The sequence below is a fragment of the Gregarina niphandrodes genome (genome assembly GCF_000223845.1).
Source record: "Gregarina niphandrodes unplaced genomic scaffold scaffold00004, whole genome shotgun sequence".
Classification (NCBI taxonomy): domain Eukaryota; phylum Apicomplexa; class Conoidasida; order Eugregarinorida; family Gregarinidae; genus Gregarina; species Gregarina niphandrodes.
In genome coordinates this window covers 364,409-374,334 of record NW_011645775.1, presented here as the reverse complement: position 1 = coordinate 374,334, position 9,926 = coordinate 364,409, and the positions used below count along the sequence as shown (strand labels likewise).

At 51.6% G+C, this 9,926-nt stretch overlaps 6 protein-coding genes across 6 annotated transcripts; 2 read left to right on the top strand and 4 right to left on the bottom strand.

The window, feature by feature from the left end:
- Positions 1-3: 3 nt before the first annotated feature.
- GNI_033870 (hypothetical protein) lies at positions 4-1,029 on the top strand (the record flags this gene model as incomplete). The annotated part of the gene is made up of 1 exon (XM_011130921.1): positions 4-1,029. The coding sequence occupies one exon, from the start codon at positions 4-6 to the stop codon at positions 1,027-1,029; it is 1,026 nt and encodes a 341-aa protein (XP_011129223.1).
- Positions 1,030-1,156: 127 nt separating this feature from the next.
- GNI_033860 (non-SMC mitotic condensation complex subunit 1) lies at positions 1,157-5,793 on the top strand (the record flags this gene model as incomplete). The annotated part of the gene is made up of 2 exons (XM_011130920.1): positions 1,157-1,360; positions 1,405-5,793. The coding sequence occupies 2 exons, from the start codon at positions 1,157-1,159 to the stop codon at positions 5,791-5,793; spliced, it is 4,593 nt and encodes a 1,530-aa protein (XP_011129222.1).
- A 417-nt stretch (positions 5,794-6,210) lies between these two features.
- GNI_033850 (RING finger protein) lies at positions 6,211-6,708 on the bottom strand (the record flags this gene model as incomplete). Its single annotated transcript, XM_011130919.1, has 1 exon — positions 6,211-6,708. The coding sequence occupies one exon, from the start codon at positions 6,706-6,708 to the stop codon at positions 6,211-6,213; it is 498 nt and encodes a 165-aa protein (XP_011129221.1).
- A 213-nt stretch (positions 6,709-6,921) lies between these two features.
- On the bottom strand, positions 6,922-8,388 carry GNI_033840 (NOL1/NOP2/sun family protein; the record flags this gene model as incomplete). Its single annotated transcript, XM_011130918.1, has 1 exon — positions 6,922-8,388. The coding sequence occupies one exon, from the start codon at positions 8,386-8,388 to the stop codon at positions 6,922-6,924; it is 1,467 nt and encodes a 488-aa protein (XP_011129220.1).
- A 191-nt stretch (positions 8,389-8,579) lies between these two features.
- Positions 8,580-9,452, bottom strand: GNI_033830 (hypothetical protein; the record flags this gene model as incomplete). Its single annotated transcript, XM_011130917.1, has 1 exon — positions 8,580-9,452. The coding sequence occupies one exon, from the start codon at positions 9,450-9,452 to the stop codon at positions 8,580-8,582; it is 873 nt and encodes a 290-aa protein (XP_011129219.1).
- A 252-nt stretch (positions 9,453-9,704) lies between these two features.
- On the bottom strand, positions 9,705-9,926 carry GNI_033820 (H/ACA ribonucleoprotein complex subunit 3; the record flags this gene model as incomplete). The annotated part of the gene is made up of 2 exons (XM_011130916.1): positions 9,705-9,863; positions 9,900-9,926. Coding segments are annotated over 2 exons (186 nt in total), but the record flags the coding sequence as incomplete, so codon positions are not given.

Below are 9,926 nucleotides of genomic sequence, written 5' to 3'. Positions count from 1 at the left end.
GCAATGCACCTTGGGCGCTGCTTAGTTCTCCTTACTGTGCTGGGCGCTGAGGACCCCGGCCCCGAGAACATTCGGCGCCTGGTCCTGGCGAACGTGCAGCCCGGAGAAAACAAGGCACCGCAGCACCTGCCCGGCCCCGCGGCCGAGAGGGATATGGCCGACGAGGATATGGCCGAGGGCGATACGGCGGAGGGCGACGGCGCAACGGGTACCGCGGTCGAGGCCGACTCAGCGCAGGGTGACGATGACGAGGCAGCAAGGGGAGACTATGTGGATGTAGTAGACGACGAGGCCGCGGCAGCAAATGGTGCAGCCGAAGGAGAGAAGGCCGAAGCAGCAAAGGGTGACGATAGTGCAGTAGATGGAAAGAAGGCCGGAACAGCAAAGGGTGACGATAGTGCAGTCGATGGTGATGCATCATTGGATGACGATTCGTCACCAAGTATGATGCCGGAGCCCGAACGCGAATCCAGCCGGTCGAGAGAAGCGCGAGCTGCCAGTCCTCGCTTCCGCAACCGGCGTCAGTCTGTCCTGGCGGATGTCGACGAGGAAGAACCCGAACCCGACGTCGCCGAGAAAGAATCAGTCGAGGAGGAAGAACCCGAACCCGACGTCGCCGAGAAAGAACCAGTCGAGGAGGAAGAACCCGAACTCGATGTCGCCGAGAAAGAATCAGTGCCCGAACTCGATGTCGCCGAGAAAGAATCAGTCGAGGAGGAAGAACCCGAACTCGATGTCGCCGAGAAAGAATCAGTTGCGGCCCAGAAAGAACCCCCGACTCCGCGACCAAGGCTTCTACCAGAAGACGGCTCTGAAACCGGTGGGCCACCGGCGCGACCGACCAAGAGTAATGGTATAGATGCAGGAACTTCCCGCCGTACTGGATCGGCTGTGGGTGCACCGGATCTTGCCCGGATGAAGGAGTTACCGCCGGAGGAGGAAGCGCCCAGGGAGGAAGTGCGCAAGAAGGGCAGCCTTCCAAAGGACAAGTTGCCGAAGTTCATGAAAAGAATGTTCGGGATAAAGTAGTCCGCTAGATCATGAGCGTCTGGAGGGCGCCTCGGGTGGGGGTAGTGGTGGCTGGTGTAGCCGTGGTGGTCGTGAATCCAATTCCTGAAAAAGCCAGTGTTTTTGCCTCCCCCCTTTGCGTCGGTCGATGACAGACGTGTTTAGAGACCTGGACCTCTTCGACTGTGGCGAAGCTGTTCGCCTGTTGGAGAGTGTAGTTTGTGATGAAGCTGAGTTTGAATCTAGCAACGATTTGGAGCTTAGTGACGCCTTTAACGCTGCGTTGCAGACGCTGAGGAGCGCCCCGGCGATTCGAGCAGCGGGGCCTACGATCTATGGAATTGTGCAAGACGTAAGAGTGCACTGAGGGTAAGAAGTGGTACGGACTTGTTGTAGTGGCTGGGTGTTGATGACGATGGTTTTATTACGGCTCTCGAACCCATACTAGATAGATTATGTACAGACATGGCGGGAGCGTTGGACCGTTTCACAACCGCCATCATCGACGGCGTGATCGTCGACGGCGCCCCGTCGGGGAGGGACTCAACTCAAAGTAGCGTCTCAATGATTGCTTGGACCACGGAGAAATACTCGATTTCATTCATCAATGGCCTCTTGTTCTGCATCCTCTGCCTGCTGGATATATACGGATGGTGTAAGAAACCTGCCAGCACCTTATATTGGCATTGGATATCCTTGCTGCTGGCGGAGAGCTTTGTCAATCCGTCGTCCGCCTCCGACAACATCTTGCGGAAACTTACCAGTCAACCAATCACGAGCTTGGTACTACCCTTAAAAAGACGGCCGGCAATCGCCAGTGGGGAAGCCACGGAGACAATGGATGTCGAAGATCTATCGTTGCAAGTTTTAAGCGAACTCATCAAGAACCCCTTTGTTAACGGGGGATACATGACGCTTGAATGTGGTACAGAATTGTATAGACGAGTCTTGAGTACGCTAGTCGTTGAATTTGACAATCGATCTCAACTTATCAGTCGAGGCACAGAATTAATTGCAAACACGTGTGCGACAGCGCAAACAATTTCTTTCCAGGCTTCGGGGTCTCAGAACGGTGCGCTGGCCTGTGGAATTCCGTCTAGTAAATGGTTCAGCCAAATTTCACCGTCCTTGAAGACAACGGCGGCTCCTTCTATCATCTTGGCTCATATGGTTTTGAAGACTTTACTGCCATTTTCAGTACAGTACAGCTCTGTGGCGACGAACACGCCCAAAGAGGTTCTGTCGAAGCAGACAGTGGCTGGACATTTGCTAAGGACTTTTGCAGCTTCTATTCCTGCGCTATTTAGTGGATCCGACGTGCTGAAGCGGTATTTCCGATTGCCACCTCCTGTCCGAGGGAAGGGAGCTCGACGTAATGGGAGACTAGAGGGATCTGAAGGCTGCAGCGACGAGGAGATGGAGGTCTCTCAGGCGTCGGCTGGGGAGGAGCCACCATCAGCATCGTTGGGGAAAGCCAAAAGGGCGCGAGACTCGAATCGCGACTTGAACCGTGATCTTTTTGCTGAGCCGGCATCTCCATGGCTAGCCTTCATTTGCATGGCCTTGTGCATGTTACCTGACCGCCGAGATGTTCGAGATCGGTTTGTGACCGTTGTAGTGGAATGCATTAGAGATCATGACGAATTCGCTGTTGCTCTAATTGACGTTTTGATGCAGATTGGTTCAGGCCATGACAGGGGATCTATTCGTTTATCCGCCTCAGAGCTGAGTGTGGCGGTGGCTTTAGATCATCCCGGTATGGACATCGAGCCAGTAATCAATTCGATTGTGCTACGTTGTTCGGACCAGCAGTCGACAGTTCGAGCCAGGGCAGTAGAGCTGTTGGGTCAGGCGTTGACTGAACTGAATCGCCGCCAGATAACCAGCGTTCATCGGGCGAGTAATGTTCCAGCGACAACCATTACTCCTCCCGGGTCACCCACATGTTCAAGGCCATGGTGCGGTTCTGAGAGCGGGTCTGCGTTACTGACAAAGTGGTTGCCCCGGATAACTGCGATTTTGCATAGCCGGATTCTGGACGAAAAGAGCATAGTTCGAAAAAGCTGTGCCAGTCTGATAGAGAGCTTGTTTGTAACGCTTGAAGCGAATGTTCTGAAAGTACTGTCTCCTGACGTTTTGGAGATTTTGTGTGATGACATTACGATTACGGTACGCCAGAAATTTAGTGGTTTGGTATCCAGCCTTTATTGCGACCTGGCTTGGCTTCGTGGCAGCCTGGGTCGTCCTGGGGAGGTGGATCTTGATCGCGGTAGTGCGGATGCGGTTCTCGGCGTCTTACTCAACCAAATGTTCCGTCTGTCGTCCGACGCCGAAGAAGTCGTGTGCAACAAGGTATTGGACACAATTGAGAGTCATATGTTGGCTGAGCAAGTCGAGGCAGTGGAGGCGAGAGAGCTAACATCGATTAACTACTTGGTCGTACTGAATGAAGAACTTGCAGACCGCTACATGCGCGCAGTGGGACGCTTAATCGAACGCGGAGCTACCACTGGAAGCCCCACTACAGTTGTACCCGCCTTGATGAAGAGCTTGTGCCAGGGAATTGTAGCCAGGATCGCAGACGAAGGGGAACGACGGGAACAACGGACTATAAAAAGGTCTGGAACTGGGAGGCGTTTGAGACTGCGCCCCTCGGAACAACATAATGAAAATGAGAGTCGCGAATTGAGAGAGAACTCGAGAGAGGATTCGATGGAGGATTCGAGAGGTGAAACGAAATCAGCTGATAGAACCAGCGTCTCTGCCAGGGATAGAAGCTGGGATAAAAGCCGGGATCGAAGCGGGGAGCGAAGCGGGGAGCGAAGTTGTGAAAGAAGTAGAGGCAGAGAGAGAGGTAAAGAGGCTCCCGAGGCAGATGATTGCCACTGGATGTGCTCTTTGTTATGCAATCTAGCTATCGCCGCAAGCAGCACTACAAGCGGCAAAAAAATCATACAAGGTCTGTCCAAAGACTGCTTAATGTTGTGCTTGTCTTTATTCGAGTCTATAATTAATCACAATAACTTGGGCAACAGCCGATCATTGGAGCACACGCGTGTGCGTCTGGAACTGTTAATTATTTTCGCGGACTCAATCGACCCGAAAAATCGTTCCCTTATTTATGAGAGCCTAGAGTCGGTATTGTACAATTATCTTTGCCATCCTTGCTTATTCCCAAAGATTGCGACTCTCTGTGAGGTGTTAGTGAGAAGCATTGAAGATAATTCGTCGGGGGCTTCGGCCAAGAGTGGTCGGCGCACCGAGGATAAGGCATGCGAATTTTTGATGCGTCTCTTGAGTAATAGCAAGAGGACCCTGAGTAATCTGAGTTCCAATGAGCCATGTGCATTGGAACATATTGCAAACGCGTGCGTAGCATGTGGTTACGTGTGCATGGCGGCTCAGAATCTGAACGTGGCCAAGCTAAACAAATTTATAGCGACGATGGATAAGGCATTGGTGGTAACGTTATTGGGATTGGCTGGAAATAATATTCTGGATCGTACAACACCGGAATGGTTAAGATGTATATGTATAACGTCCGTATCCCAGATATTACTAAGTCATGAGGGTTTGGCAAAAAGGTTCATGTCCAGACTTGTTGAACTTGGTATTGAGAATGGTACGATAAATCTGGTGTATGGATGTTTCGACCTGACGATAGGAATGACATCGGTAATGGATCCGTATTTAACGTTGTTAACATCTACCTTATCATCGTCGGCGGGAGGAATTGTTTCGACTCTTGTTTCAGTCCCGAGTCTTGTTTCAGTTTCGAATTTAGTTCCTACCTCGGGTCTTGCTCCGGTCACTCAGATGCCACCTGTAGAGGATTATTCGGGAGAATTAAGGTTCACGACGTTGCAGTTGATTGCCCAGTTAATCGCCCAGGACTACATCAAATGTAAGGGTCTGGTGGTACATCATCTTTTGTTCGCGTTGGGAGATCCGTGTCCGCAGGTGAGTGGGTTGGCGCTTGATCTGACACAGACGATTTTGTTGCCGCGTGTTCGAGACTTGCTGCTAGTTTACTTTGTGGAAACCGTCTGCTTTATGACGGGGTACTATACACATCCTAAGGAAGAGATAAAGCCTTTTGACTCGATCCATCCGTTGCAGAGGGATGTCTTATCCGTGGCGAAAATGAGGGAGGTGAATATTTCTCGGTTCGTATGCGGCCGACCAAGACGCATGATCGTGTACGCTAGTCTCCTGGCTCTATCCCAGGAGCAGTCCAAACACCTTTTGACCAGCAAATGTGTGCAAGACTTTATCCAACCTCTCATCGACCAGGGCCACGACTCACTGCCCGCAGACGACGAATCCACGCCCTGCGGCCAGGCCCTCAGCGACATACTCGCTGTACTCGCTTCCTCCGACATGAAACTCATTTTCCGAGCCGCACCCCTTCTCGGCACGGAAGACAATGACGCTGCAACAGAAGCCTCTAAAACTAAATATGAGAAACAACTCATGATCGGATACATGACACAGACCGTGGTACCCGTCCTAGCCAACCTCTATAAGGCTCTGCGCCACAAGAACAGCGCCCTACAAAAAAATGTTGTCTCCACACTCGCCGACCTACTTGCAGAATTCCATTCAGAACTCGATGACATCGTCGAAGACAAAGGACTCCGACGCATACTCCAACGCAAACTCGATTCTACTCAAACAGTCGACGAAAACAACCCCCAAGTCTTCGACCCCATCAAGGCTTCTAGAAGAAGACGGCTTAAAATGAACCTCGTCCCCGAAGATGGAAGCTTCTCGGCTGCAAGGTAACTAACTAGCCAGCCTGCAAGGTAACTAGCTAGCCAGCCACCCACCCATGCCAGCTTACGACCAGAGAGCTGGCGGCTAGCACAGGCGCTAAACCAGCCGACGATATCCAAGTTCCAATACCACTAACGAGATCAAACTGCTGGCGTCATTGAAGCGTCAGCGCAAACACCAACATCGTATTGTGTGTTAGGACAGTTTGCTTCCAAAAAAAAATGATCCTATGGGCGACCATGCCAAGCTGTTACGACTGTGGCGAGTGAGATAACAGCCACAGTTATCTCACTCTGTGACGTCACGACGTGGACTCCAAATAAGACGCGTTCCAGGAGAGAGCGTCAGGGGGCGATCCGGTCGTGTTTCCGACGTGGTACGACCGGGAGGGCACTACGGGCAGTACGTATTATCGATACATCGTGGTCATAAGTATCGTGAGATAAACCAGATGGTGATGATGAGTAGGGGTATGCCTTGACAGAGAGCTAGAGCTTGCGTCTTCTGGTCCTTGGGTGTGTTAAGCCAGAAGAGTTCGATTCTGTTTTTGCCGCGTCTAAAAAGCTCACGAAGCAGCTCATGGCTGGGTACTTGCTCGAGATGGTAAGTCCGATCGTCTTCAGTGGGTGCCGTATCATCGCTGGTTGCACCGTTGGGTTCAGTCCGTCCGGATGAGAGTGTAAATAGTCTGGGAAATCGTTCGTTCACAAATTGTTCTTCCAGGATTCGGTTCCTTTTAAGAGCTCGCCATGTATCCTTATCATCAAATAATCTCTTGCGGCATGTAGGACACTTGGCAGACTCATTCTCAACTAGTTCCTGCAGACACTTCTCACACAGATCATGACCACAACTACCCAATAATCGGGCGTATGTTCGATCACCCGGCCGATACGTTTCGTAACATATCGGGCACTTGAACATAACGAAAAACCCCGCCCTGTTTCCAGGCGGCAAGGTGCGACTGTATGGGTGAATTACCCTGAGTAAATTACACCGCGCGAATAATGAAAAAAGATCGGTATCATAGACAAGAAAAATTGTAACCATAGGTAGCGATAGGTAGCGATAGGTAACGAAGGTAGCGATAGGTAACGAAGGTAGCGATAGGGAATTGATGGCGTCGGACATGATTGCTCATTTTCGGTGCATCAAAGACAAGAAGAACCCTCTGCATTTATGCGTCGTCTGATCTGACCGTCGGCATGATGTTCGCCACCAGCTTTGCGGCTTCAGTTCCCTCGTCGGATCCACTGACCTAACTTTAGAGTTCTGCCAGCCTTTTACCGCCTTTATGGAAACCAGTTCCACACTATCCTCCCCTTGCAGGCACTTGTCCACCACATCTTCGTTCTCCTCAGCCCATAAAGAACAGGTAGAGTAAACCAGTCTTGAGACGACAGGCAAGCTGACTGCATGCTCCAGCATAGTTTGCTGGAACTTTGCCAGAAGAGCTACCCGCTTCACCAGTGACTCATCTTTATTCTTCATCGCTTGCTTCACTTCTGCCATGTGTTCAGTAAGCCCGCTCCCGCTACAGGAAGGGTCCAATGACATGATACAGTCTCCCACTTGGCCGGCAGCACTCGCAGTGAGTCGAGCAGGTAGCTCAACAGGTTGCTCAACAGGTTGCTCAACAGGTTGCTGGTGTGCTGGATGGAATTTTTCAATCATGTAGTTCAAGCATTTCTTGTGAAGGCAGATACACTCACTACACGCTCTATTGCAGGATAGTACCCTGGTGAAGTCCAGATTGAGCAGCAAAGTCACCAACTGGCCATCAGACGACCTCAGGACGTAATGCTGGCCTTCCCATTTTTCTTTCCGGGTACAGACACTTTCCTTTTGCACTCGATCAACCAATGTTTTGAATCGACCCTTGTCCTGATCTATACCTATAACGAGACCTTTACTTTTTAGCGACGATATAAAGTGGAGAGTCTTTGAACCGGGTGCGGCGCAAACATCTACAACCGTATCGCCAGGCTTGGGCATGAGCACATGCGCGGTCAAACACGCCGAACGATCCATCATGGCCAAGACGCCGGTCTTCACCAACTCGTGCTGCCTCAGTTTGGCAGTAAACTTGGAATCCACGGCAACTACGTCCGGAATGAGATCATCCACCATAACCAACTCATTTGTGTGCTTGGACAGGATTTGCGACAGTGAGTCTACAGCTTCCTTGCGGGACAACCTATTTAAATCAACCCTCAAGTACCGGAGCGCAGTTTGTGCTCGTTGTTTCTCCGCTTTTTTCTCCGCAGCAAACGTTCCCGGTTCGATTCCAAGCTCCACCAAGGCATCGGTCACCTCCCGAATTAATCGACCCTTACCTCTGATGCCTTGGGCGGAGTACAAATAGTCCGCAACCATGGACATGATGACCCAACGGGAGCCAGACTTGAGGTTTTTAAGGGGCTTCTTCTTCAATAACTGATCCAATTGCTCTCGATGATCCAGAGCAGTGGTAAGCAAAGCCAAGGCAGGTGGCAGCACATTCTGCGGTTTCTTTTGCGCCTTCACAACCCTATATAAAGCGCTCTTCAAGCCTTGTTTCCTCACTATTACATCCCGCAACGCAGCCCCGGCAACAGAATACATTATTATTGCGCCGGTCCAACAAAAAAAGGTCGGAGCTAGCGACCTTGGTGCAAACCTTCCAGGCCACACCGCTCTGAGAGCGAACCACCCTAGGACCAACCGGCGAAGGGTGGCCACTTGGCAGGTGGCAACCTGGAGGTGGGCAGGTGGGTACTGGTTGGACAATCAGGTCGTTATCGCCGTAACTGGTCTTAGACAATCTGTGCGGGTCGGATGGGTTCCCACTCGGCTTCAGAGAACGGTAGGCGGAGTCTGGCTTCGCGTTCGTTGTCCTCACCGATGTTGAGTTTGATAGGTAGAAGGGGTAGTTCGCAATGTTTAATAGGTCTACTGACTTGGGGTATTTTGAGTCCAGGTCGCTTTTCTTTGGGCGTAATAAGCGTGTTGCCAAGATGTGCGGCATTGAAGGCGTGAGTGTTAACCTTGTCGCCGGCTAGAGCATCGTCATAGCAGCGTTGGGCGGCTGCCTCGTCGCCAAGATAGCGGTGCATGTCTCCTTGAAGACTTTTGAGCGCTCGACGCGCCTCAGATTTCTCGCTGTAATCGCCGCTTAATAAGTTATTGATGATCTCCAAACCCGACTGGCATACTCTATGCAGTCCCCGCTGAGCTTCCTCCTCCAACTGCTCCGCTTTACGACCGAATGCTTCCGCCGTCTCCACAGAACGCGACGTTCTAAAGGCGTGCGCCTGGTGTTGCTGGAAACGTAACTCCTTCGCCGCACGATCAATCGACCGCACAAACGTTTTGTAGTCCTTGTTCTCAGACTCAGACTGCCGCGTGTGCTCACTAGCCTTCTTACAGTACTGCACCGCCTCTTCATAACGCTCACTCAACACTGCAATCTTCGCCTTATAAATCCAGTACTCGCGGTAGTTCTCAGGCCCTACAGTATAGATCCCGATTCTCAGGTCCCGCAATTCATAACAACGTACCACACACCCCACAACACCCTCCCACAACCAGACAGCACCATCCCGCAAACACACAGCGAGTCCCACAACCCTCAGTCCCACAACCCCCCAGTCTCCAACCCCCCAGTCTCGTAGCCACACAACCTCCATCCCTCCCCACTGCGTAACTCACTGTTCATTTCCGGCCCCGCACTCGCTTGAGGTGAGTCCCCCGTGCGAGATCGAGCTTTGGGCGTGTCATATGAAGTCATGATGTAAAACAAAAAAATGTTTAATGCCGAGCTAGTTTAAATGCCGAGCTACTGCTCGATATTCTCCTATATCCGTCATCAGCAGATCCCGCCCAGTCCGTCCCACAACTCAAGGACAAGATTCAGCGACTTAGGCACACGACTTGGAGACTTACTCATCGTGAACGGAGTCCTTGCCTAGGGGCGTTTCGGCGCCTGCGAGCAGCCCAAAGCGTTTCTTCAAAAGGACACGTTGGGCAGCGTACTTGTCATCCGGCGAGAAACGGGCAGGATGGGCGGTGAAAGTGGCCTCCCCCGTAGGAGATGCAGCCTGCAAAGGTATTTATTAACCAAGAAGACCACTTACCTTGAGCGTATACACTCGAAGACCCGT